The sequence below is a fragment of the Zygotorulaspora mrakii genome, chromosome 2, assembly GCF_013402915.1.
Source record: "Zygotorulaspora mrakii chromosome 2, complete sequence".
Classification (NCBI taxonomy): domain Eukaryota; kingdom Fungi; phylum Ascomycota; class Saccharomycetes; order Saccharomycetales; family Saccharomycetaceae; genus Zygotorulaspora; species Zygotorulaspora mrakii.
The window spans coordinates 878,440-905,635 of record NC_050720.1 but is presented as its reverse complement, the minus strand read 5'-3'; the positions used below and the strand labels follow the sequence as shown (position 1 = coordinate 905,635).

The following is a 27,196-nucleotide window of genomic DNA, read 5'->3' as shown; positions in this document are numbered from 1 at the left end:
TCCTGGCTATTTCTGGTTGTTCCTGCTAGGCAGAGGTCGGAAGTAGGCGCGAGTCCTTCCGAGTGCGCGATGAGACTCTGCAAAAACATGTTTTATATAAAAAGGTCATGCATGGATGGGCGATCTAGTTAGCACGTCCAGTGGATTTAGAAACCCTTCTTCCAGAGGTGCGATAAGGTGCTCTCTTTCTTGGATCGTCTGTCTTATTACGTTGAACACAACCAATTTCGCAAAGCAAGGTTCTCTTTTATTTTTCATCTATAGTGTTGTATCATAAACCTAATAAGAGTAGATTTCATTGTTTTGTTGACACAGCTGTGATATTTTTTTTACGCTTTGGCTTGCAGGGAGGATAATCTGAATCCAGAAGAGAAAGAGAAGGAGAAAAGAGACATAGAAGTGTCGAGGAAGAGCTAACACGGGACGGAGTATTTATTCAGTTGCGTTCGTTTCAGCTTTCTTCATCTATTTATTATCGGGGACCAAAATCTGATATATTGCACTGGCTGCATTATTCATTTTTTCTGGCTTTGCGATCGAGCTTTTCTCTGAGTGGGAAATATCTAGTCGATCTGTGGCATCGCCAACCCCCTTTTTTGCATATTTAAAAAATGGTTTTGACATCAGAACGTTTCGACCCGCTCGAGGAGTCCTACGAGGGCGGCTCGCCACAGGACTTTTCCACAAACCACAAGCATAAGTCGTGGGCAAACGTTTTACCTGACAAGTGCGGTCTGTACGATCCGGAGTATGAGAAGGATGCCTGCGGTGTAGGTTTCGTCGCTAATATCAAGGGTGAGCACTCTCACAAGATCGTTTCAGATGCGCGTTTCCTGCTGTGCAACATGACGCATCGTGGTGCCGTCTCGTCGGATGGTAACGGTGATGGTGCAGGTATATTGTTGGGCATTCCTCACGAATTCATGAAAAGAGAGTTCAAACTGGATCTAGGTATCGATATTCCGGAGAAGGGCCAGTATGCAGTGGGTAATGTCTTCTTCAAGAAGGACGATCCGTCTGTGCTGGAAGACTCCAAGAATTTTTTCGAAAAGTTGGCACTAAGTTTGAACCTGCAGGTTCTAGGATGGAGAGATGTGCCTCACGATTCTTCAATACTGGGGGAAGTCGCGCTGTCAAGAGAACCACAAATTCTGCAACCATTGATTGTGAGAAAACAGACATCGGCGGAATCCGTGGGATCTGAATTCAACGAAAGAGAGTTTCAAACTCAGCTTTACATCCTGAGAAAACAAGCTTCAAATGAAATTGGTATAGAAAATTGGTTTTATGCCTGCTCTTTGAGTAACCGCACTATAGTATACAAGGGCCAATTGACTCCTGCCCAGGTTTACAATTACTATTACGATTTGACAAACGCTCATTTTGAATCTCATATGGCTTTGGTTCATTCAAGATTTTCGACAAACACTTTCCCATCGTGGGACAGAGCTCAACCACTACGTTGGCTTGCTCATAATGGTGAGATCAACACTTTAAGAGGTAACAAAAACTGGATGCATGCAAGGGAAGGTGTATTGGTTTCAGAAACTTTCAAAGATCAATTAGATAAACTATACCCTGTGATTGAGGAAGGCGGTTCAGATTCTGCTGCTCTAGATAATGTTCTTGAATTGTTAACTATAAATGGTGTGCTCTCTTTGCCAGAAGCAATCATGATGATGGTTCCAGAAGCTTATCATGCTGATATGGATTCAAACTTAAAGGCTTGGTTCGACTGGGCTGCTTGTTTGATGGAACCATGGGATGGTCCTGCTCTATTAACTTTTACCGACGGTCGTTACTGTGGTGCAATGCTTGATAGAAACGGCTTAAGACCTTGTCGTTATTATGTTACATCTGATGATAGGGTTATTTGTGCTTCCGAAGTTGGTGTTATTCATATCGAGAATAAACTGGTCATACAAAAGGGTAAATTGAAACCTGGTGATATGTTTTTAGTCGATACTGAAAAAAGTGAAATTGTTGATACAAAGAAATTAAAGTTAAACTTTGCTAAAAAGAAAGATTTCAAATCTTGGTTATCAAAAGTTATTAAATTGGACGATCTTTTGTCAAAAAATAAGAAGTTCATTCCAAATGATTTTGTTTCGAATTTGTCATCATTAAAAGTTCAAACTGATCCTCGTTTATTAGCAAATTGTTATACTTTTGAAGAAGTCTCTTTATTGTTAACTCCAATGGCCTTGACTGGTAAAGAAGCCTTAGGTTCAATGGGTAATGATGCCCCATTGGCATGTTTGAATGAAGATCCTGTATTAGTTTATGATTATTTCAAACAATTATTTGCTCAAGTTACAAATCCACCAATTGATCCTATCCGTGAAGCAAATGTTATGTCCTTAGAATGTTACGTTGGCCCTCAGGGTAATCTATTAGAGATGCATCCATCTCAATGTGATAGATTATTTTTGAAATCACCAATTTTACATTGGGATGAATTTTATGCTTTAAAAAACATCGAAAAGACTCATCCAACCTGGTCGATTGCCAATATTGATATCACTTTTGAAAAATCTGAAGGTTTATTAGGTTATACATCAACCATTGAACGCATTACTCAAGAAGCGAGCGATTCTATTGATAATGGTAAGAAAATCTTAATTCTCTCAGATAAAAAAATGGGATCTCAACGTGTTTCGATCTCATCTTTAATTGCTGTTGGTGCTATTCATCACCATTTGATTAGAAATAAGCAACGTTCTCATGTCGCAATTATATTAGAAACCGGTGAAGCAAGACAAATTCATCATTTCTGTGTTCTTTTAGGTTATGGTTGTGATGGTATTTTCCCGTATTTAGCCATGGAAACATTAGTTAGACTGAACCAGGAGGGTTTGATTAGAAACGTTGACGATGACGATGTTACTGTGGATAATGATACCCTATTGGAAAACTACAAGCATGCTATCGATGGTGGTATATTAAAAGTGATGTCTAAAATGGGTATCTCTACTTTAGCATCCTATAAAGGTGCCCAAATTTTTGAAGCACTTGGTATTGATAATTCTGTAACAGACGTTTGTTTTGCAGGTACAGCTTCAAGAATCAAAGGTGTTACATTCGAATATCTAGCTCAGGATGCATTTTCATTACATGAAACTGGTTACCCATCCAGACCTATCGTTACTAAAACCGTTACTTTACCAGAAAGAGGTGATTACCATTGGAGAGATGGTGGCTTTAAGCATGTTAATGATCCAACAGCAATTGCTTCTCTACAAGATTCGGTAAGAAATAAAAATGAAGCCGCCTGGGATATGTACGTCAAAAAAGAGACAGAAGCTATAAGAGATTGTACCTTGAGAGGTCTTCTAGAATTAGACTTCGAAAACTGTACACCAATACCTTTAGAACAGGTTGAACCATGGACGGAAATTGCAAGAAGATTCGCTACCGGTGCTATGTCTTATGGTTCTATTTCAATGGAGGCTCATTCAACATTGGCTATCGCAATGAATCGTTTAGGTGCAAAATCGAATTGTGGTGAAGGTGGTGAAGATGCTGAAAGATCTATTGTTCATGATAACGGTGACACAATGAGATCTGCAATCAAACAAGTAGCTTCTGCTAGATTTGGTGTTACTTCTTATTACCTTTCTGATGCAGATGAAATTCAAATTAAAGTTGCTCAAGGTGCTAAACCTGGTGAAGGTGGTGAATTACCAGCTCACAAAGTCTCTAAAGAAATTGCCAAGACTAGACATTCTACTCCTCATGTTGGATTAATTTCACCACCACCTCATCATGATATTTATTCTATTGAGGATTTGAAGCAATTGATTTACGATTTGAAATGTTCCAATCCAAGAGCTGGAATTTCTGTTAAATTAGTATCCGAAGTTGGTGTTGGTATTGTTGCATCAGGTGTCGCTAAGGCAAAAGCTGATCATATCTTAGTGTCTGGTCATGATGGTGGTACCGGTGCTGCCAGATGGACAAGTATAAAGAGTGCAGGGTTACCTTGGGAATTAGGTCTAGCCGAGACTCATCAAACTTTGGTGTTGAACGATTTAAGACGTAACGTTGTTGTCCAAACTGATGGTCAATTAAGAACTGGTTTTGATATTGCAGTTGCTGTATTATTGGGTGCGGAATCTTTCACTTTAGCTACAATTCCATTAATCGCAATGGGGTGTATCATGTTAAGAAGGTGTCACTTGAACTCTTGTGCTGTCGGTATCGCTACACAAGATCCTTACTTGAGAAGCAAGTTTGAAGGTCAACCAGAACATGTTATTAACTTTTTCTATTACTTAATTCAAGATTTGAGGAAGATCATGGCAACATTGGGATTCCGTAGTGTTGATGAAATGGTTGGTCATTCAGAAAAACTTAAGAAAAGAGAAAATGTCAACACTAAAGCTATTAACATTGATCTTTCTCCTATTTTAACTCCTGCTCATACAATCCGTCCAGATGTTGCAACGAGATTCACTAAGAAACAAGATCACAAACTACATTCTCGTCTGGATAACAAGTTGATTGATGAAGCTGAAGTAACATTAGACCGTGGTCTCCCAGTTACCATCGATGCTGAAATTATTAACACTGATCGTGCCTTAGGTTCAACTCTGTCTTACAGAATTTCAAAGAGGTTTGGTGAGAATGGTTTGCCTCAGGATACCGTAGTTGTTAACATCCAAGGTTCTGCAGGTCAATCGTTTGGTGCCTTCTTAGCACCTGGTATTACTTTCATTTTGAATGGTGATGCCAACGATTATGTTGGTAAAGGTCTATCGGGTGGTATCCTTGTTATTAAACCACCAAAGGACTCCAAGTTCAAGAGTGATGAAAATGTCATCGTTGGTAACACCTGTTTCTACGGTGCTACATCCGGTACTGCGTTTATTTCAGGTAGTGCTGGTGAACGTTTTGCTGTTCGTAATTCTGGTGCTACCATTGTTGTTGAAAGAGTTAAAGGTAACAATGCTTTTGAATACATGACCGGTGGTAGAGCTGTTGTTCTATCTCAAATGGAATCTTTGAATGCGTTCTCCGGTGCTACAGGTGGTATTGCTTACTGTTTAACATCTGATTATGATGATTTCGTTGGTAAGATTAATAAGGAAACTGTTGAACTTGAGAGTTTGACAGACACCGTTGAAATTGCTTTTGTCAAGAATTTGATTCTTGAACACTATAATTACACTCAATCTGAACTAGCTGCGAAGATTCTTGGTAATTTTAACTACTATTTGAAAAACTTTGTTAAGGTCATTCCAAGTGACTATAAGAAAGTACTAGTGAAAGAGGCTGCTGATAAGATCAAAGAAAAGGAACTTTTGACAACTCAATTTTTGAAAAAATTCCAAAGATCTGCAAATAATAAAGCTGATGCTACAAACGGTGAAATCGCAGCAATGGTGTCTGAAAAGAAGAAACAGTCCACTGTTTCGTTTAAGTCTACTCTTGTTGAACCAGGTGTCGTCGATCTTGAAGATTCTGTACCAAACTCAAAACAACTTGAAAAAAGCGCTGAAAAAGTTGAGAAATTGGAGAAGATTCGTGGTTTTATGAAGTACAAGAAGCTGTATGAGCCTAAGAGAAGTGCTGCAGCAAGAACAAAGGACTGGAAAGAATTTGCTAATTCTTTAAGTAAGAAGGAAGCTAAAGTACAGGCTGCAAGATGTATGGAGTGTGGTACTCCTTTCTGTCAATCTGACACCGGTTGTCCAGTCTCGAATATTATTCCAAAATTCAACGATTTAGTCTTCAAAAACCAGTGGAAGTTAGCTTATGATAAATTAATGGAAACAAATAATTTCCCTGAGTTCACTGGGAGAGTATGCCCAGCTCCATGTGAGGGTGCCTGTACTCTGGGAATTATAGAGGATCCGGTTGGAATCAAGTCTATTGAAAGGTTAATTATTGATAATGCTTTCAAAGAAGGTTGGGTTGAACCTGTCATTCCCGAATTCCGTACTGGATATTCCGTTGCGATTATTGGTTCTGGTCCAGCTGGTTTAGCTTGTGCTGATCAATTGAACAAGGCAGGTCACAGCGTTACTGTATATGAAAGAGCTGACCGTTGTGGTGGCTTATTAATGTATGGTATTCCAAATATGAAGCTGGAAAAATCCATTGTTCAACGTCGTGTTGATTTGTTGGCAGCTGAAGGCATTCAATTCATTACCAACACTGAGGTTGGTAAAGATATTACAACAGAAGAGTTAAAGTCTCAATTTGATAGAATTGTTTATGCTATTGGTTCTACCATTCCAAGAGATCTACCAATTAAGGGCCGTGAATTGAAGAACATTGATTTTGCTATGACGTTATTGAAGGACAACACTTCTGCTTTCTTGAACAAAGATATGGAGGCTATTCGTCAATCGATTGCTGGTAAGAAAGTAATCGTCATTGGTGGTGGTGATACCGGTAATGATTGTTTGGGTACTTCAGTAAGACATGGTGCTTCTTCAGTGCTCAACTTTGAATTATTACCTCAACCGCCAAAGGAACGTTCCAGAGATAATCCATGGCCCCAATGGCCTCGTGTCATGAGAATCGATTATGGTCATGCGGAGGTCAAGGAACATTACGGTAGAGATCCTCGTGAGTACTGTATTCTATCTAAAGAATTCATTGGCAATGAAGAAGGTGAAGTTACTGCTATTAAGACTGTTCGCGTCGAATGGAAAAAGTCCGAGAGTGGAGTTTGGCAAATGGTAGAAATCCCAGGTAGCGAAGAAATATTTGAGGCAGATATCGTTTTATTGTCTATGGGGTTCGTTGGTCCTGAATTATTTGAAGATCCAAGTGTCAAAAAGACAAGAAGAGGTACTATTGATACTTTGAATGACGCATCTTACAGTGTTGACGGAAATAAGGTCTACGCCGCAGGTGACTGTAGAAGAGGTCAATCCTTAATTGTTTGGGCCATCCAAGAAGGTAGAAAGTGTGCAACTTCAATTGATGAAGAATTAATGGGCAGCACAAATCTGCCAGGAAATGGTGGTATCGTTAAACGTAATTATGAACTTTTGAAAGAATTAGCAGCAACAGTATAGATCTGTTGCAATTGTTTCACTAATTATTGTATTTTACTAATTTCTCTTAGTTATTTAATATTTGTACTTTTATTTATTTATTATATTTTCAATTATATCGTCTTATCTGTTGAATTATTTGCTATTAATTTTCAATGCCATTATTATCATTAGTATATGTGCTTGTTACTGCGATGTTCCTATCTACATCAGCATTACTTTAGGTTTTACGAAAAGATGCCTTTCAAGTTGCCCCAGAACCCTTTCTTTTCATTTTTTCTGCTCTTCCTCTTTGTGGATTTTTTACTTGTGGTAGGTGAAATAATATTCCCAGCTCCACCCCGACCCAACATTATAGTTTTAGGTCTTGTTTCGGTCCCTTTGGTCCTACTCTTATGCAAGCGATTCGAGGTGTTACTTTTGCCAGATACGGTTGAAGCCAAACGATCAAAAGCTTCTTCTTCCTCACCATTTTGCGCCACAGGGCCTATATAGTCCTCGTCACTGTGGCTGAAAGACTCTAAATCCGCATCATCGTCATCTTCACCAATATCTTGTGCTTTCCTGGTTAGCTTTGCATCAACATTTCTCCTCATATTACCAGCACCGCCTCTTCCAGTGCTAAACACTGGTTGTAAAATATTCGGCGCTTGAGAACCTCGAGGAACAACCTTTGGAGATATTTGAGAATCGGTTGTGTGAATATTACCAGCACCCCCCCTGCCTGTTGATATCTTGTACTTCGTGGCTGTAGTCTCCACTGTCATTACTACGAACTGTACGCCGATTCAGCAAACACTTATCAACTTTCTCAAGAGCTCTCACAAACAAACTATGACCCAATCTGAACCAATCTGTCGAAGTTATATATGCTAGATCTAGATCAGAATGTGCAATTTCAACTTCAGATCATTCTTTAATGATCATTATTTTTGATTTTATTTTCATGTAGGTCCTCTTCCCTGTTTTCAATGGATACGGCGCGAACCATGAAAAGTGACGGTCATGTAAAGCATTTCTTTTTGAGCTAAAAGGGCCTGCCTGCCATAAGAAATACGGCATTAGATGTATCAAGCGTCACTGTACTCGTGACCAGGGTATATCTCAAAACTCCACAGATAGAAACCATGGTTCCTTCTCATATGCAGATATATAGGCGTTCCCGAGCAATGTTGATATGATCCACAAAGCTGAGTTGAGCCTGTCACAACAGCATTCGTCGCGCTCGCACACGAGAAAAATGACGGAAGGCTGCATGATTAATGAAAATGGATCCTTTTAAAATGATCTCGCTCTTTACCTCTATAAGGGTTTCTGTCAAGAAACATCTGATGGGCGTTCCATGACTTTAGAATCCGTCAGCCAAAAGTCAATTTTGTGGCTCTGCAAGACATTAGAAATCCTGAGTTGCGCCACAAGCAGTACAAAAGACAGAACTAACAACATCGCTATCTGTATCTGTGGTGCTGAGTTTCAGCAATAAAGTCTTGCATTACTGATCTTCATACGACCCAATCACCCTCCAAAAGAGTCGGATAAAAGCCCATATTCAAGGGTGTATAATATGAGGTGATATGAATGGTGAGCCGTAGCATTAGATAGACTAGATGAGCACCCAAGCTGCTCATTTATATCATATAACCGTTATTTCGTTGTAAATCATCGCCGACGATTGCACCCTTCGCGAACCTTCGAGTTCAAGAACAAGATGAAAAGTTAATATTTCGATGGGTATTAATGATGCGTTGAGAAAATTTTCTCACAGCAATATACACTACATTGAGGGTCAACGATGTCTTGGGATGACGATCTAATCGGTGGCTCTGCTGCTCAAGGTGAAGATGCTGTATTGATGGATTCATGGGATGCTGAACTTACCGATGAACCTGTAATGGATTCTTGGGATGCGGAAGAGGAAGTTGAAGATAAACCGAAGGCAAAACCAAAGGCTACTTCTAAAGCCTCAGGTAAGAAGAAGCCTAATGGCAAGGAAGTAGTTAATCCACTGATGGCTATAGATACTTTGGATGAAAAAACACGTAAAGAACTGATTAAGAAGGCCGAAATAGAATCGGACCTAAACAATGCGGCTGATTTGTTTAGTGGTCTTGGTGTTGCTGAGGAACACCCAAGAGCTGCGGCTCTGAGGAGGGAGCAAGAAGCTATGGAAATCGCCAAGATTTCAAGACCCGCGTTGACCAAAGAATCTCCAATAGAGGACCATCCATTGTTCAAAGACGCCGAAACCAAGGCGGATTATCAAGATTTGAGGAAATCTTTGACAACCGCCATTGTTTCGATGCATGAAAAGTCGTCATTGAACTACGCATCCTCTTTAGCAGTTGATTTGATCAGAGATATCGCCAAGCCAATGTCGATAGAGAATATCAGACAGACTATTGCTACCTTAAATATTATGATGAAGGACAAAGAGAGACAAGAAAGACAAGCAAGACTTGCCAAAGTCAAAGGTGGAACCGCTACAGGTGGTGCAGGTAAAAAGAAGGCAAAAGGTGGTCAACCAAACTTAGGTGGTGCATTCAAGAAGGATCAACAGTTCGACATGGGTGGTGCCGAGTATGACGATTTCAACGATGACGATTTCATGTAATGCAAATGTATAATTATACTTTAATACCATATATAAATAGCTTCTTATGCATTGCTTGCTTCTTTCCTCTTCAATACAATGTGATAAGATTTTTGTTCAATCCCACGTTATCCCGCGCCAGAGACATTTTCACTGTCGCATTTTTGGAATGGCAGTGATTTTTACGAAGCAGATCAGTTAACAAAAGCTTATAAATCTTTTCAAGGCGTCATCATTGGCTATTACTTAAGGTTGCAGTACATTCCATTTTAGTGAAAATTTTAGCATTCACAAAATTCAAATATATATATATGGTACTGCTTTGAATTCTCTTGTTGATTAAGATACGGAATAAAAAACAAGGAAATACGGATATAGTATGATGAAAAAATCCGCATTCAGTACTATTCGTGTTTGCAGAAGATTTCTGAATCTCAGATCTTGTCGATCCAGATATTACTCGAGTTCAACTTCTCCTAAAAGCATTGCAAATGACAGTAGTAGGACTTTCAAAGTGATAGGTTTTGGGTTAGCCGGATTTACCGGCTACATGCTTGGCGATAAACTCCACAAACCGGAAAGAGAGCATACCGACGAAGGTTCGACCTTGCCGTTAGATAAACTTCAGCCGGCGATTTATTGTACCGATCCCAAGAAACTAGATATAGTAGTTCAGCAATTGAAAGATGTATTCAATAATGATCCAGCTCATTTCTCTGACACCAAAAGCGATCTAGATTCTCATTCGGACACATATTTCAGCACACATCATCCCACACCTGATCAACGACCACATATTGTTTTATTTCCATCGACAACCGAAGAGGTTTCAAAAGTGATGAAAATTTGTCATGATAATAAAGTCCCTGTTGTTCCCTTTTCCGGTGGTACCTCTTTAGAGGGCCATTTCTTGCCTACCAGAGGTCGCTCTACTGTTGTTATCGATGTATCTAAGTACATGAATCATATACTCAAATTGGACACGAAGGACCTTGATGTGCAAGTACAAGCAGGAGTTCCGTGGGAAGATTTGAATGATTACCTGAATGACAAAGGGCTCTTGTTTGGGTGTGATCCGGGGCCGGGCGCACAAATTGGTGGATGCGTTGCTAATTCATGCTCTGGAACTAACGCTTATAGATACGGAACAATGAAAGAAAACGTTATAAACTTAACACTAGTATTGCCTGATGGAACCATCATCAAGACAAAAAAAAGGCCAAGAAAGTCAAGCGCAGGCTACAATTTAAATGGTTTGTTTATCGGCAATGAGGGAACACTAGGTGTCGTGACAGAAGCCACTGTCAAGTGTCATGTCAAACCAAAACTGGAGACTGTAATTGTGGCCGCGTTCCCGTCTGTGGGTGAGGCTGCCGAGTGTTCTTCAAACATCACGCAAGAGGGTATACAATTAAATGCAATGGAATTACTTGATGACGAAATGATGAAACTAATCAACAATTCTGGCGCTACGTTTAGAACTGACTGGAACGAAACACCAACGATGTTTTTCAAGGTTGGTGGTAAAAATGAAAACATCGTCCATCAGACCATCAAAGAACTTGAGAAAATCGCTAAAAGACACAAAGCCTCCTCTTTTGAATTCGCTACAGACGATGATGAGAAGTTGGAGCTGTGGGAAGCAAGAAAAGTTGCATTATGGTCGGTTATCGATGCAGGAAAATCAAAAAACAAGAACGCCAATATCTGGACTACCGACGTGGCAGTGCCCTTGTCAAATTTCGCGCAAATCATTGAAGAGACCAAAGAAGACATGAACAAATCGCCCTTGATCAATGCAATTGTAGGTCATGCTGGTGACGGTAATTTCCACGCTTTCATAGTATATAGCAACGACGAAGAACAGAAAATTTGCGAGGACATTGTAGAAAGGATGGTTAGAAGAGCCATAGACCTGGATGGTACCTGTACAGGGGAGCATGGTGTCGGTATAGGCAAAAGAAAATTTTTACTGGAAGAGTTGGGTAATGAGCCGGTAGACTTAATGAGAAAGATCAAATTAGCCATTGACCCAAACAGAATTCTGAACCCAGACAAGATTTTTAAAATAGATCCTGAAGATCAAATTGAGCATTAAATACTTATATTCATTCTACATAGCTTTTAAAGTGTACAAGCTGCGAAAGCCGAAGAGTCGTCCGTGTATACCTGACACAGCACCGCTCATTGTAACTGAGTTTTGGGTAAGCGGAGTCCGATATACTAACGCTGAACAAGTTCCAACTGACTAGATTCAAGTGAGATTTGTCGACCTAGCAATTCCAGGCTGCAGTCATTTGATCATCCTGTATCCAAATGTAGTTTTTTTTTGATATCCCTCGGTATGTATTTCTATCCTATTTTTTGCGTCCGATGTCGTGAGATATTGCGTCGTCGTTGCTGTGTTGCAACAGAGCAAACCTTCATGAAAAGCAACGATATCGCCTGCAAAAGGTTGTCGCTGTTAGTCCGACGACGTAAGAAAGTCAAAGTACAAAGACTTTTGCTCTAGGTGGACAACGCTGCTCATTTACAAGGGATGCGATAGCTGTGCTCCATTATGACGGACATATTCATGTCGTGCGCTATACACATCTCTCCCTTGTGATCTCCAATCTCTTGGTTATATAAAGGACAGGCAACGTCTCTCGTTACAGACCCAGGACGTTTCAAGGTACAGGGCGTTACACAACCCCATACGACTACATCGTCTATTAGTCCTTGGTTATACAAACAACAAAGTTCTTAATAACAAGCAGAAATGTTCAACAGATCTGCAGTGACCTCGTCTATTATCCGCTACAGACCTTCAAGGGTTTTTGCTCCGCAGGCGGCATTCATTTCATGCCATAGCAGCATCCACACATGCACCATAGCTCAGAAGAGTGCCAAAGAGGTGGTGAAAGAAAATCTAGAGAAGTTGAATAAGAAAATCGGCAAAGTGGCAGCCGAAGGTATCGAGAAAACACAAGAGGCTTCGCATCGTGTTAGCGAGGCCGCATCACATGCCGGTGACAAGGCAGATAATGCACTTGGTCATGCCGAAGAGAAGGCTAACCAGAAGAGCGCTGATGTCAATGAAAACGTAGAAACTGCTAAAGACAAGGTCAAAGATACAGTGCAAGATCTCAAAAAAAAAGTAGATGATTCCACTTAGATAGTAAGTTCATCCTTCCAGCATTAAATATCTCTGTTCCTCCGTGAATGAACGAATCCTTTTTCCCGCATCAAATTTTGACAGTGCTTGCACTAAACGATGATTATGAACTCTTACAAATTTATATCTTGGCTAGTACATATATTACATTTGTATACATATGTTTTAATGCATCAAAAGAATACAACATCTTCACAGATTGAAATTGCTGTCTCTTTCATTCAGAAACGTCCTCAATTTTCTTTTGTCTTTTTATTATTTCGATATAATTGTAAGGAACATAGCCTGTAATCCCCTGTTTAGTCCTTACCTTCCACCATTCCGAGTCCTGTCCCGCTGGATCCTGTTTACTAATGATTGCCATTAAATCGCCCTTTTTCAAGGTTGCCTCAATTTGAGGATTCTCCGGCGTAAAATCGTACAAAGCTCTTGCGAATTCTAACTTTGAGGGATCCACTTGTTGTGAGGTAATTCTGCCTGTTCTAGCATTCTGAGAATTCTGAACTGTGTATATGAATTTATTCAATATATATGGAAATCCAAATACTGCTGCTAGGAATAAAATCAATGGTTTCCACGAGAGCTTCTTCCTTTTTTTGCTCTCAGAGTTTCCATTTGAATTGAATTTTTCAAACTCTTCAATTAACAGGGAACCATCTGAATCCTTACCAGCCTTGTTTTTATCATGTGAATACTTTGGAGCTATTCCCAATCTGCCACGAGTAACGTAATGTAGTATTCTTCTTAAAAATTTCATCATTGCAAATATACCAAAGAATGAACCTAATACTTCTTTCAAGTATGAAAATTGCTCTGCAACAGAAATCATGCTAAAAAATGAGTTATGCGTAGCCATATAGGTGGACTCTAGCATCTGTGCGAACCCAGCGACAGCTCCTATTAGGCTTTCTATAAGCTGGAAAGTCGCCTGCGTAGATTCGCCAAAGCCTGTTGCTCCTCCTCCTGGTGCTCCAGGGTTCAGATAGCCACCTCCATATCCATTCCCGAGTAGCGAGCCATATCCTCCTCCATACATAGACCCATATCCGCCATACATGGATCCATATCCACCACTGAACATACTTCCTGCTCCGTACGGGCCACTCCCAGACATCGTGTTACCGTAGAGATTACTACCAAAGTGAGGATTTCGGTATGCGTTGTTATTTATTTCATTTATCGGATCAGAATTCAGACTAGTTGGTCTTGGCGGCACTTCTAGAGAAATATTTTGCCCAGAACTGGTTTCATCAATGCTCTTTGTTCTCTTAGTCATAGATACATCGTCTGCGAGGGCGCTTGAATCATGCAGGGGTTGGTTAGCTTCCCACGGTTTAGGCCGAGGTTTTGAGTTCGTTGACATCGTGGAAAACAGTCAGTCAAGGACTATGAATGCTGATCCTGGCTTTGCGAGCGATCTTCAAAGATATACTTTTCCTATTTAAACTTGTGAGAGTTTGGATATTTCCTGATCAAGAAATAATACCTGCGAGAGACAGAATTGTTACGGGATGCAAGATGAAAACAACGAAGAAGAAAAATAAAACAGTGAGACAAGTAAGTCTCTGATTTATTTCATTCCTCCTCAAGCAAATAGTTATACAGTATTGTTCCGTCCTATTCTTATATATATGTGTACTAATGTATGCGTGTGTATGTTGGTTGGATTAAGCATTAACATGGGAAACGAGAAAAAAAAACCAAAAACGTAGAAGCTGAATGTTAATAATGTTAAGACACAACTTTCTTTATAATATCCGATTGGGCAGCATTCCTGGTATTTACTTGATTGCTCGTAGAAACCGTAGAATCAAGGCGTTCAGGTACTGCAATATGCAATAAAATCATAACTCTAAAGAAAAAGAATGATAAAAAAAAAATGACGTTCTTCTGGATTCAGAAAACATGTTTACCTCTTAGTTTTCTGCATTTGAAGTTGAATATTTAATTGTAACCCCTGTTTCCTTCTCATACTCGATTGATCAGAGCATTGCTGTCGAAACAACTCTTTCGTAAGCGTACTATCATCGTACTTTTCGTGCTTAATAAATTGTTCATCCTTTTCATCATCTGAAGAAGTTCCTGAGGAATCAGTTTGTTCATCAATTTTCCGCAACTCTCCACTAGATATACGAGTAATCCTTCTCTTCGTAGTAACTCCTTTATAGTCGATAATACCCGAACCAGTTATGGTTGGCAATTCTGGTAAGCCATCTTCGCAGGTTTGAATTGCTTTTCTATAACTTTCTACTTTTTTCTCCAGTTGCTTAACTTTTTTTTCCATACCCTGTTGAACCATTTTTTTTGAGGATCTTGTCTCCCGTAATGCTTCTAACATATATTTGTCTTCCACCGTTCTTGTAGTCGTAATTGATTCAATCAACTTTACATTTTGTAGTTTAAGATTGTCAATTTCTATTTCCAGCTGCTTTATTCTATTGTCCAGCCTTGCAGTTTCTTCCAAATGAATGTTGCGTGGTTCAGGTTGATTGTTACCCCAATCACCACCGTCGTAATCTGTGGAGCTCGAAGAAATAAAACTATATCTGTTACTTTTGGAGTCTTCGAATGAGGCAAATACACTCTTATTCGAAGCTAAAAGTTCAATATCCAATTCCTTTGAAATATCGCTCAAATCAACTCCCATATTTGACGAAATAGTTGAAGATTTAGAATTCACTCTAACGTCAGCTGAGTCTTTCATATTCGGTAGACAAGTTTGGGCTTTTGATACCTCCCCTATATCAACTTGACTGCCATTTATTTTGCTCTTTTCATTTTTAGCACTGGGCTGTGGTGTTTCCTTAGTAACGCTATCTCGAACTTTAGATGGTTTTGCCCGCAGTTTTTCTTTATTAGGTTCCTCTTTCTTGAGTTGTGATTGCTTCTGAAGTAGTTCTTTTTGCTCTCTTTGTATTTGCTCCAGAGTCTCTCTAATTCCCATTTTGCAATAAGTTGATTGATTATTTCGAGTAGAACCATTTGAAGTATTTGACTGCGTCACAGTGCTCTTCATTAAAGTCGATAACAGAGGTGAAGGAGAAGGCTGTTGAGTCATATATTCTTGTCTAAGCATTTTTGGCGCATTGTTGAATAGTTGAAATCGAATGGGAGATACGGATCTCAGGGTATCGGAATCGCTTCTTTGTCTTGATCTTCCGGTCCTGGACAGTTCGCTTAGTTTTGAGAGTGACGTCCTGTATATGTTACTAGCACTACTGTTAGCTGCAGGATCATTACTGCCACTGTCCAATTTAAATTTTGTTGGAGATGCCAGCAAATGCTGGAAGCTACTCGCACCTGTGCATTTTGGATCGTCAAGGCTGAAAGCTATTGGTGACATCTGCGGAGACAACTGCTCAGCTCTCATGGGAGGTGTATTCATAGTGAAGCAGAACGATCAGCAACCAACACCTCTTTAGTTGAGTTGATAATAACCCTCTTGATCTGTATGATTAAAGCTAAATGGCTTCTCTTCTATCAATGATCAGCCGAATTCTCAAAATGACACACTAGTATCTGAAGCTGATCTATGTATTTTTTATTATTCTTATTTTTGTCTGGTCAGCTCTTTCCTGTAATATCTAGCAAATGACAACTAAGAAAGTCACAATAACCGCGTGGTTTCCTTGCGAATACCGTTCGATACCTGCAATCAATGCAATTTATAATGATAGAGTACTGTTCAAAACGAGGAAAACTCACTGGCCCAATTCCAAGAACTTAGCAATAATAGTTGATTGAGTTCTATTACACCAATGAAACTTACGCAACAGAGTGACTGAAAAGAACTCTTCAGCTTTCCTAAATCTTAACCTGTAATTCTGATATATTACCTCTTGACCAATTGGTTAAAAAGTCAATACCATAAGAGAACATTGCCTTTTTTTGTGCAGACGTTCTCCCAACTTGGTCATTATATTTACATGTTTCCCGATTCGGACCAAATAAGAAAATGTGAACCAATTCGGATGTTTAAAACCCTAGTTTTTTGAGCCCGATGTATTAGTAGAGAATATGAAGTTAGGGCATATACGGATCTTGAAAAATAGCCTGTGACAGTCACCAGTATATGTTGATATTCAGAGGGTTTCGTTATATACATTGTAAACCACGAGCAGCCTCTGAACGGTTCGAACAATGAACAATGATTAATGCGAAAGAAGCTTTCAGCTGAATAGTACACTACTGCATTACTTATCGATACTTGCTTTTGCTAAACTTACTGATATTTCTTGTTCTATTGAGGAAGGTAAAAGCGCTTGCTCGTCCCGGAAAAACAGTAATTTGGTTGAGGGAACTCAGCCTGAACGCTTTGTATTAAGAGTATACTGCATATGGATTTAGGTCCAGAAACTATGTTCGAAGTGCCCACTTGCGGTGCAAGGAAGAGGTGCCGGTTGGAGCTTGGCAGCAGAACATCTCGACCCACATTGTAAGTAGTACAAATGTAATCAGGGAATGAAAGTGTTGATAACAATGGAATCGACGATTTCGTGTGCAAAAACTTGCAGAGATTTTTTGTAGTTTTGCTCACGGTCCTCAGCAGAGAGAGGCTTACTTGACAAACAGATCTTCCGCAATAATCGCTTACGACTCTTCGGGCACTTGAATATCTTGCATTGAAATAGACACAGCAGGTTTGTAAAATTTGGCAGATCCTCAAATTGTGGTGTAGATGACTGCAGGTGATCAAATATGATTTTTACTCTGCAAGGGCATACGATTTCTTAAGATGCTGCTCTCTTTCCCACGGAAGCTCCGAATCGCATATGCGACACAGTGCCTTTCGTTTTTTTTGCTCAAGGTGAAATGCGATTTGCGAGCTATAGCTCATCATAACGCATGTTTGGTTCAAGCATTGATCCTAACGCTAGGTGAGGTCTCGAACTGCCGCTAACGCACACATTCGGGATGAGCTAGATGACTTACATAAAATGAACGAAAGATCTCGTAAACCCCTAATTGAGATGTTCAGGGATCGGATTCAAGCGGTATTTTCATTATGAAATCTCGTTGTGACTCTTTTGTAAAAAAACTTGATGGTATGTGCTGTAAAAAATAAAGCTGTTTTCAAGAATCATTCCGCCGTGAAGTGAAAAAAATAAGTCAAGAAGAGATGAAATACTGCAAACTTTGATCAGTGGTTTTTGCAGTATCGAAGACCTTAAGCATTGATTTAATTCCCGTCATATTCCAGCTCTGACAGTACAGTTATTGGTATGCTTACATTTCCTGTTAGATCGATTGTCGGTAGGCGATCTGGAAATGCGTTGGTTTTACAACTGCGTGCCAAATTTCACCAACAGCATTTATCACCATCATTAGTTAAATTGCACTCTGAGCTAAAATTGGATGAATTACAGCCTGATAACACTCCCGATTATGTTCGTTTAGTATTACGCTCCTCAGTTTACGATGTTATTGACGAGTCCCCAATTTCCCACGCAGTTGGATTATCTTCACGTTTAAATTCCAGTGTTCAATTGAAAAGAGAAGATCTGTTGCCAGTCTTCTCCTTCAAACTCCGTGGTGCCTACAATATGATCGCTAAACTAGAAGATGGTCAAAGAAATCAAGGTGTTATTGCCTGTTCCGCGGGCAATCATGCTCAAGGTGTCGCTTTCGCCGCTAAACATATGAATATACCAGCAACAATTGTTATGCCAGTGTCCACACCCTCTATCAAGTATCAAAATGTATCCCGTTTGGGCTCTCAAGTTGTCCTATATGGTAATGACTTTGATGAGGCAAAAGCTGAATGTACACGTCTATCGGAAGAACGTGGACTGACAAATATTCCGCCCTTTGACCATCCTTATGTTATTGCAGGTCAAGGTACTGTCGCTATGGAGATATTGAGACAGGTGCACAATTCCAACAAAATCGGCGCTGTTTTCGTTCCTTGTGGTGGTGGTGGGTTGATTTCTGGTGTAGGTTCATACTTGAAAAGAATTGCCCCTCATATCAAGATTATTGGTGTTGAAACACATGATTCACCAACACTTTACACATGTTTGAAACACGGTAAAAGAGTCCCATTAACCACTGTTGGCACTTTTGCAGATGGTACCTCAGTACGGATTATTGGTGAGGAAACCTTCCGAGTATGTCAGGAAGTCGTTGATGAAGTGGTTCTTGTGAATACTGATGAAATTTGTGCCGCGGTTAAGGATGTATTTGAAGATACAAGAAGTATTGTAGAACCATCAGGTGCTTTATCTGTTGCAGGTATGAAAAAATATATTACTCAATTACATCCAGAAATTGATCACTCCAAGCATACCTATGTCCCTATCCTATCCGGAGCTAATATGAATTTTGATAGATTGAGATTTGTCTCTGAACGTGCAGTACTTGGTGAAGGTAAAGAGGTTTTCATGTTAGTTACAATTCCAGATGTTCCCGGATCTTTTAAGAAATTGCAAAAAGTCATTCATCCAAGATCTGTTACAGAGTTCTCATACCGCTACAATGAACACCGTCATGAATCAACCAGTGAAGTTCCAAAGGCTTACATCTACACTTCATTTAATGTTGTTGATCGTGAAAAGGAAATCAAGCAAGTCATGCAACAGATCCATGCGCTTGGCTTTGAGGCTGTAGATATATCAGACAATGAAATGGCTAAATCCCATGGCAGATATTTGGTTGGCGGTGCCTCTAAAGTACCCAATGAAAGAGTCATCTCATTTGAGTTCCCCGAAAGACCTGGCGCTTTGACAAACTTTTTGCTTGGTTTAAGCGATTCATGGAATTTGACTTTATTTCACTATAGAAATCATGGTGCTGATATTGGTAAAGTATTGGCTGGGATCTCTGTACCACCTAGAGAAAACCTAACATTCCAGAAATTTTTGGACGATATTGGTTACCAATACCAAGATGAAACTGATAACATGGTCTATCAAAAATTCTTGAAATACTGAAAAAGTATGCATTTGAATGCTATTTTTCCTATTGTCAAGGACTTGTCATTCGTCAAGGCTACTTTAAATTATATATGTCTCAGTTAATATATATTTTTTTTTATTTTCGATGGTTTTGTATCTCATTGGCACTTTAGATATTTGGTTACGAATTTATAATGTACGCGCATATCAAATTAGACAAAGGATATGTAACAAGACCTGCCTGCCGTTGATCGTATGCGATGTTCAAAATTTCCATAATACGCAGATCTTACCATTTATTTCAACCAAATGCTCTAACCAAGGAAACTCTAAAATCGCATCCAACGCATGATTTGTTACAGACTTTAGGATTTGTCAGGCAGTCTCAAAGTGGATTGGTGCAATGGCTTCCTCTGGGACTCCGTTCTCTGCGTAAGGTAGAAGATATTATTCGTTATCGCATGAATACTGATGGAGACGCTCTTGAAGTATCGTTGAGCTCTTTATCACCAAAGTTACTTTGGGAACAGACAGGCCGATGGTCAAACAAAGAGCTATTCAAGTTGAAGGATGCCAAGAAGGCAGAGCATTGTCTGACGGCAACCTGTGAAGAAGATATAACTAGCTTAATGGGTAATTTCATTACAAGTCACAAAGACATGCCTGTTTTAGTTTATCAGATCTCAAGAAAATATAGAGATGAATTAAGGCCTCGAGGAGGTCTATTAAGAGGACGTGAGTTTCTTATGAAGGACGCTTATTCATTTGTATCTAGCAAAGAAGAAGCAATCAAAATGTTCGAGAGAGTTAATGACGTTTACGATAAAATTTTCGGAGATCTTAGAATTCCGTTCGTAAGTGCGTGGGCCGATAGCGGTAGTATTGGTGGTGATCTTAGTAAAGAATACCATTATATGCATGAATCCGGTGAAGATACACTGCTGAAATGTTCAAATTGTGGGGCGATTTCGAACGTCGAAAAGGCGGAATCGTATCCCATCAAAGAGGGGGAGTATTTTGGCGATGTCTCAGTTAAATATTCACTTTCAGCTGATCGAAAAACACTACTCTGCTTTTACTATCCACGAAATCGGGAATTGAATTGGAACTTGGCTTTAGAAGCGGTAGATCATGATATGGACTCAGTTTTTAATATGAAACGCAACGAAGAAATTTTGCAAATTTTCAAGCAGGAGAATGAAGACATTATGCTGACACGAGTGCTTCGAATAATGGATTGCAGGCTTAATTCCAGATCCAATTTTCCTGATTTTCCTCTCAATCAATATTTAAAAAACAATTTTGGACAAATTGATGACGTTTCAATAGTCCAGGCCCAGGAGAATGAGATTTGCGGTTCCTGCCACGAGGGTCATCTGTCGGGTATGAAAACTATTGAAGTGGGCCATACTTTCTATTTGGGAACGAAGTACAGTGAACCATTGCATGCGACATTTGTAGGAAAAGATAACCAACGTGGAATACCTATTGAGATGGGATGCTATGGTATAGGCGTGAGTAGATTGATCGGTGCGATTGGTGAACTGACTAGAGACGACAATGGTTTCAAATGGCCAACTAGCGTGGCACCATACCTCCTATCCCTTTGTATCTCGCCGCATATGAAAAATGAACAAGAGATTATATCGTTACTCCAGTGCCAATTCAAGGGCACCAATCTTTCAGGAGAAATCATGCATTCATTTAGCAAAAAATTAGGATTGGGTGCTAGAATTCGGCTGTCACACGCAATAGGAATTCCATTATGTCTCATAGTAGGTCCCAAAAATTGGCCGCTAGTTGAAATTGAGCTTAGAGGTGCGCTAATTGGTACTGATTGGGAAAAAGAGTTTCTCGACCTCAAAGAAAAGTACAGATGGGAAATTGTCAAGAGCACTTCGGGCTATGTGGAAAAACATATTGTCCCAGTTGAATATGCGAAGGACGTTGTCAAGATACTTTTAAAATACTTATCATGAGTCATCGAGCACAGCTCGCACTACTCTTTTATTAGAATAATGGATTAGGGAGACATATACATGTTTATATTTTGTACATATTCTAAATTTAATAGACGTTATATGACTGCTTCACGTAATGCAAAGGTGTTCCAATGCTATCTAAAAGATCTTACCAGTAACCTTGGCAATCACATGTAGAGCGACAACAGAAAAGATAAATCCAACAGCAAGGAATAAGACCACCAAGGGGTCCACCCTCAATCCATTGGCTTCGTCCGTGTAGATCTTCAATATAGAGCTAGAGGAACCACCATGCCCTGCCTGTCTACTGGAAGCTGGTGTTTGCTTCAACTGTTTGTCCTTTGCATTTTGTGCCTGTCTTCTCTTCTGTAAAGTACGTTGACCACCTGGAGGCGTAGCTGTAGTAGACATAGATAACAAACTGATGAAAATAGCTCTGAACAATCAACAAGGTACGGCTTATCAATGATTTTAAGGTACTGTCTTTTTCTACATTTGACGTGTCATATCGCCTTCAAATCGTCTACTGCTTACAGAATACGTTTACTGAAACTTTTGCAAAAGACCATGTTACCCGGCTCAAATCGTACATGCGTATCTGGCGAAGCAGCGTGTACGCCGCCCCTATGAAAAATGATGAACGTATATGTCAAGTGATGTTTATGGCGGAAGACGGTTCTTAATCATCTTTGTGATAGAGTAGAGCAGAGTTCATTATCGGCGCGCCTGATCATTATCTAAGTTGAGTAAAGCAGTCTTTCCACTTTATTTTGATAATAGGGTCCTTTAGATTTGACGGCCTTTTCTTAAAACTATATCGTATTTCAATTTACTTCTAGTTTGGAACAGATAAAGACGGAAAGTAGAATATATTTAAGATGAGCGAAGTCGACGCAACCCCAGCCCCAACTGGGGTTGGTACTACCTTCCCTGCAGCTTTAGACGAAGGATCTCTTTATAAGAATGAGACAGAGGATGCATTTGCAGATGATGAGGCGAGACAGCACGAGGATCAACAACAGCAAAGTGCAGATGATGGCGAGAATGGAAGTGGGAATGATGATGACGTTATACCAACGGCAATAGTCATCAAAAACATCCCATTTGCCATAAAAAAAGAGCAACTTTTGGATGTCATTGCAAAAATGAGCTTGCCTTTACCATATGCCTTTAATTACCATTTTGACAATGGTGTATTCAGAGGGTTGGCATTTGCGAATTTCACCAATACAAATGAAACTACGCAGGTCTTGAATTCGTTAAATGGAAAGGAAATTGGCGGTCGCAGGCTGAGAGTGGAATATAAAAAGATGCTGCCGCAAGCAGAGAGGGAAAGAATTGAGCGTGAAAAGAGAGAAAAACGGGGTCAACTTGAAGAACAGCATAAATCTCTTTCTAATCTTTCATTGCATTCTCTGAATAAAAGTTCTACGAACGCAAATCCTTCTAACACACAGTTATTCTCGACTTTTTTTGGTGATGCTGCAGGCTCTTCCAATCAAACGAATAATAAGAACACAGGTGGTCTTTTATCAGCTCAAAATACAGCAAGTTCATTCTTCCAGACGCAATTATCTCAATCGCATCAACAGCTTCAGCTGTCGTCTCAGCAGATCCAGCCTTCTAATTCACAGCAGTCTCAGCAGATTCAACAACAACAGTCTGCAATGCCTGCTGGGGTGTTGAGCAATGAAAGATATTATGCACCGCTACCTTCTTCAAGTACGTTACCATTGCCGCCTCAGCAGCTAGATTTCAATGATCCTGACACGTTGGAAATTTATTCTCAGCTTTTACTTTTCAAGGATAGAGAAAGATTTTATTATGAACTAGCATATCCTCTTGGCCTATCAGCTGGTCATAAGAGGATTATCAATGTATTATGTTCATTTTTGGGTCTTGTGGAAGTGTATGACCCAACTTTTATTGTAATTAGAAGAAAATTATTGGATCACGCCACTTTACAATCACATTTACAACAACAAGATCAAAATTCAATGATGAATCCTTTGCAACCTAGCTCTACCGGCGGTTCTATGAACAGATCTCATTCCTATACAAGTTTATTGCAAGCGCATGCGGCTGCATCAGTTGCAGCTGCATCAGGTAATCCAGTGAACAATGCAATTAGTCATCCAAATCTTGGAGCTAGCGGAAGTGCTTCTACCACACCAAAGTTATCTAGCCAGGCCAAAATGGTACCACAAACAAGCTCGCAGAATGGTGCTACTCCATTGGTTCAATCGAGTTCCAACTCTCCATCACAGTTGATGCAACCAATTGCACTACATAATACGGAAATTCAATCAAATCAGCAACAACAACAATCTTTCTTAAGACAGCAGGCTGCTTTAACTCCTTCTTCCAGAATTCCTTCGGGCTATACGACAAACCATTCACAAATAAACACTGTAAACCCTCTTTTGAGAAACAACGGTATATCCCCTCCTACAACTAATGTTCAACCCAATACTCCTCAGCATCGTGTGCCTACATCTTTTTTCGCGAGTTCATCTACCAATCTGCAAATGACAGAAGTTCAGCAACAGCAACAGCAACAACAACAACAACAACCTAAAGGCCAATTGCTACCGCAGCATACCAATGGATCTATGCATTCAAATTTTTCGATTCAATCTATACATGATGATTCTTTATCAGGAGTCAATAATAATGATATGATGTATACTTCTCTGGGTCATACAGGATTTGGTAATGGACTCGAAGAAGGTTTAAGTCGGTCTCTTAGCGGCCTGGATCTACAGGGCAATGCAGCAGGCTCTAACACTTTGAGCAACGGTAATGCGAACGCTAGAAAAACTTTATGGTAATTTACGAATTATGTTTGATGACTTTTTCCCCCAAATCTTTATTATTTCATTTTATTAATTTTCACTTATTGTTATTATTACTATAACTATTATTCATCATATTTTGCGGTCATTATTTGTTTTGAAAAAGTCAGTGCAGTCGAGAACGTTGACGCTAAAAGTTATGGAGCTACGTTTTAAGTTCAATAACGGTCGAATTTGAAATATCATTCAAAAATTGTCATCAAATAAACCTGACATATGTGCATCTCTTCTAAGATGTAATTCAAGACAACCAATGATGCTTGTCTAGCGCACTAGGTTTTTTGGCATTCGATTTTATCTGTTCTTCATTTTAGCCTCTGTCTCAGATTGATTTCGAGTAACACCACACAGCTGTGGAATATGTACGATGCAGTTTTTATAGATCTAAGAAAATATTTTTTAAGTATTTCTACCGAACTAATATGCAAAAGAAGTACAAGAAGCTCTATGCGTAAACGCCGGAGCCTATTTTTAAAAACAGGAGAAAATGCGTACTTAATAAGCCAACTCTTAATTTATACAATAACCCGTATATAATTAAGCATAAAAAAATAAATTATCAAACTTTCCCGCTCATGAACGAACCAAAGCTTTCCCTTTACCCTTCAGTCCCATTAATGCCATTTCTCCTAACGGACTTGTGAGTAGCACATCTAAATTACTTGATAGATCAACTATAGCCTTTCCCTTTAATAATATTTCGTTTAGCACACGTGTCAGTTCTACGCTGTTCACAACTTGCACTTCATCATCCTTGATGTCAAAAGATACCTCTATCACTGCTGTTCCTATTTCCTCATCGCGAAAAATTCGGGAAGATGCTCTAGACCAATATTTCATCGGAATGGTTACAAAATGCTTACCATCATGATAAAGCCTGGAATCACCTTTGATATGTTGGATCATTAAACGATTCTTATTAGTCTCATAGAATGGCAAAGATATCAATGCTACGACTTTGCCTGCTATACTAAGCCTCTTTTCTCCCAGAAAGCTAGTGACCCACTTGATCTTCAATCCATTTATGGTGACATCTTGAATTAAAGTATCGGAATTTAGCGTGAAATTCGTACCAATGGGAAAAAAAGAAATTTTGCTCAAAGCTTTGTCCAGGATGTCTAAAGGAATGATTGATTTGAGGTCGTCATTACCCATTGTTGTTGTATGACCCTTCACTTCCATAGTTATCAGTTCAGTACCATTGAAGATTTTGTTTAATAGATTAGTCATAGGGGTTATGGCATTCTCCTCATCTGACCAACATACATCAGACAGTAGAGAATCGGGTAAAGGCCCTTCGATATCACTGTAAGCAGATAATTTGGGAGCATCGCTGATTTTAAACGCATCTGTAAAGCAAAAGGCATTAGGAAGTTCTATACTATATTCGTTATTGCAATCTTGTATCTTCAACTCCCAATTTATCAAGGGAAAAATTGAATCTTGAGGCAGTTCAATCCATTCCAAAAGCTCGATCTTTTCCACCAATTCCGCTTCAGCATGGACACGAAATCCATTTACGGAATCGGTGACAAAAAGTCTCTTTATCGTCAATTGGTTTAAATGATGCCTAAGCTGACCCAGAGTAGGAGTAATGTCATTCCAATCAATTATTGACTTCCAATTCACCTGCAAATTTCTTAGTCTGGCTAATGGAAATCCCCATTGGTATGCAAAAAATGTTGCTTGTTTACTGAGAGTTACATCAACTACCGATGAGAGATCCAGCTCGTCATATTGATGCCTCCATATTTTCTTCAGAACGCGGAAAATGTTATCCATATTAGGCTCCAAATATAAAGTCAAATTCAATCTAGTGGATATGTTATTGTGCAAGTCTATGCAAATGGGCTGATGTACACTGAGAGATCCCACAGTATTGTTATTATTGATTTCACCATCAAAAGTTGTGAGATTATTAACCGCAAAGCAGGCATTTCGTACCAATCGCTCACTTACGAAACGGTAGCGCTTCTTTTCTGAGTGGCTCAACTCAGTATCATTCGCTTGCAGCCAGCTATCGTAATCAATCCAATAGTCTAGTTCCATAGTTATCTGTAGGGCCTTGCCGCCCTCATTATTTAAATCATGGCCATTTGTCCAACCATCTAAGTGAACTTTTTGGACTTTCCAATTTGAAACAGAAAGAACGCTATCTTCAATATCCTGCTCAGAGGGCAGATTGTGAGAGAGCCGAATACCAGCAATGACTACGATTATGAGCGCAAATATGGCCAATGATATCGCTGACAATTTCACACCAGAGGGCAGTCTCCCATGGCGCTCTTCTGAAATTTCAGTTGGAGCGGTTGCCGTCTCGTTTGATTGATGCTGTACTAACGGCTGGGTTTCTAAATCATCATTCATCGCTCAATAACTAATACAAATAATGATTTGTGTTCACTAATCGTTGAACCGCCTAAGAAGTTTTCCTGGGCACCTGGAATATTGGAGGGCGTATAAAATTTTCGATAAACGTTAAATAACAACTCCTATGAGAGTTTCCACTATACACAGACGCTCCTTAATTATTGGGAAAGACACTAATTACTGAGCTGGCTCTTCGCCCAAGTCCCTTATGTGCTTTGTGTGTTGCTCCATGTAATAAAAAGGGCATAGGATGCAGGGGAGTTGCAGATGATGAAGATTTTTCCAATATACGAAATCAACGCTCTGCTAAAAAAAAGCCTGGGAGAATCATCAGTATAA

General features: G+C 39.5%; 12 protein-coding genes across 12 annotated transcripts; 7 read left to right on the top strand and 5 right to left on the bottom strand.

Annotated features, from left to right (window-relative positions):
* Nucleotides 1-611: 611 nt before the first annotated feature.
* Nucleotides 612-7,031, top strand: GLT1 (glutamate synthase (NADH); the record flags this gene model as incomplete). The annotated part of the gene is made up of 1 exon (XM_037287252.1): nucleotides 612-7,031. The coding sequence occupies one exon, from the start codon at nucleotides 612-614 to the stop codon at nucleotides 7,029-7,031; it is 6,420 nt and encodes a 2,139-aa protein (XP_037143147.1).
* Nucleotides 7,032-7,237: 206 nt separating this feature from the next.
* PAR32 (Par32p) lies at nucleotides 7,238-7,777 on the bottom strand (the record flags this gene model as incomplete). The annotated part of the gene is made up of 1 exon (XM_037287251.1): nucleotides 7,238-7,777. The coding sequence occupies one exon, from the start codon at nucleotides 7,775-7,777 to the stop codon at nucleotides 7,238-7,240; it is 540 nt and encodes a 179-aa protein (XP_037143146.1).
* A 1,025-nt stretch (nucleotides 7,778-8,802) lies between these two features.
* On the top strand, nucleotides 8,803-9,621 carry HCR1 (translation initiation factor eIF3 core subunit j; the record flags this gene model as incomplete). Its single annotated transcript, XM_037287250.1, has 1 exon — nucleotides 8,803-9,621. One exon carries the CDS (start codon nucleotides 8,803-8,805, stop codon nucleotides 9,619-9,621), a length of 819 nt encoding a protein of 272 aa, XP_037143145.1.
* A 358-nt stretch (nucleotides 9,622-9,979) lies between these two features.
* Nucleotides 9,980-11,698, top strand: DLD1 (D-lactate dehydrogenase; the record flags this gene model as incomplete). The annotated part of the gene is made up of 1 exon (XM_037287249.1): nucleotides 9,980-11,698. One exon carries the CDS (start codon nucleotides 9,980-9,982, stop codon nucleotides 11,696-11,698), a length of 1,719 nt encoding a protein of 572 aa, XP_037143144.1.
* Nucleotides 11,699-12,361: 663 nt separating this feature from the next.
* HG535_0B04570 (uncharacterized protein) lies at nucleotides 12,362-12,757 on the top strand (the record flags this gene model as incomplete). Its single annotated transcript, XM_037287248.1, has 1 exon — nucleotides 12,362-12,757. The coding sequence occupies one exon, from the start codon at nucleotides 12,362-12,364 to the stop codon at nucleotides 12,755-12,757; it is 396 nt and encodes a 131-aa protein (XP_037143143.1).
* Nucleotides 12,758-12,974: 217 nt separating this feature from the next.
* On the bottom strand, nucleotides 12,975-14,120 carry PEX13 (peroxin PEX13; the record flags this gene model as incomplete). The annotated part of the gene is made up of 1 exon (XM_037287247.1): nucleotides 12,975-14,120. One exon carries the CDS (start codon nucleotides 14,118-14,120, stop codon nucleotides 12,975-12,977), a length of 1,146 nt encoding a protein of 381 aa, XP_037143142.1.
* A 546-nt stretch (nucleotides 14,121-14,666) lies between these two features.
* MMR1 (Mmr1p) lies at nucleotides 14,667-16,142 on the bottom strand (the record flags this gene model as incomplete). Its single annotated transcript, XM_037287246.1, has 1 exon — nucleotides 14,667-16,142. One exon carries the CDS (start codon nucleotides 16,140-16,142, stop codon nucleotides 14,667-14,669), a length of 1,476 nt encoding a protein of 491 aa, XP_037143141.1.
* Nucleotides 16,143-17,979: 1,837 nt separating this feature from the next.
* On the top strand, nucleotides 17,980-19,686 carry ILV1 (threonine ammonia-lyase ILV1; the record flags this gene model as incomplete). The annotated part of the gene is made up of 1 exon (XM_037287245.1): nucleotides 17,980-19,686. One exon carries the CDS (start codon nucleotides 17,980-17,982, stop codon nucleotides 19,684-19,686), a length of 1,707 nt encoding a protein of 568 aa, XP_037143140.1.
* A 224-nt stretch (nucleotides 19,687-19,910) lies between these two features.
* Nucleotides 19,911-21,629, top strand: AIM10 (putative proline--tRNA ligase AIM10; the record flags this gene model as incomplete). The annotated part of the gene is made up of 1 exon (XM_037287244.1): nucleotides 19,911-21,629. One exon carries the CDS (start codon nucleotides 19,911-19,913, stop codon nucleotides 21,627-21,629), a length of 1,719 nt encoding a protein of 572 aa, XP_037143139.1.
* Nucleotides 21,630-21,770: 141 nt separating this feature from the next.
* Nucleotides 21,771-22,043, bottom strand: HG535_0B04520 (SEC61-beta family protein; the record flags this gene model as incomplete). Its single annotated transcript, XM_037287243.1, has 1 exon — nucleotides 21,771-22,043. The coding sequence occupies one exon, from the start codon at nucleotides 22,041-22,043 to the stop codon at nucleotides 21,771-21,773; it is 273 nt and encodes a 90-aa protein (XP_037143138.1).
* Nucleotides 22,044-22,510: 467 nt separating this feature from the next.
* Nucleotides 22,511-24,463, top strand: PIN4 (Pin4p; the record flags this gene model as incomplete). Its single annotated transcript, XM_037287242.1, has 1 exon — nucleotides 22,511-24,463. One exon carries the CDS (start codon nucleotides 22,511-22,513, stop codon nucleotides 24,461-24,463), a length of 1,953 nt encoding a protein of 650 aa, XP_037143137.1.
* Nucleotides 24,464-25,060: 597 nt separating this feature from the next.
* On the bottom strand, nucleotides 25,061-26,854 carry TAG1 (Tag1p; the record flags this gene model as incomplete). The annotated part of the gene is made up of 1 exon (XM_037287241.1): nucleotides 25,061-26,854. The coding sequence occupies one exon, from the start codon at nucleotides 26,852-26,854 to the stop codon at nucleotides 25,061-25,063; it is 1,794 nt and encodes a 597-aa protein (XP_037143136.1).
* Between the last annotated feature and the right edge of the window lie 342 nt (nucleotides 26,855-27,196).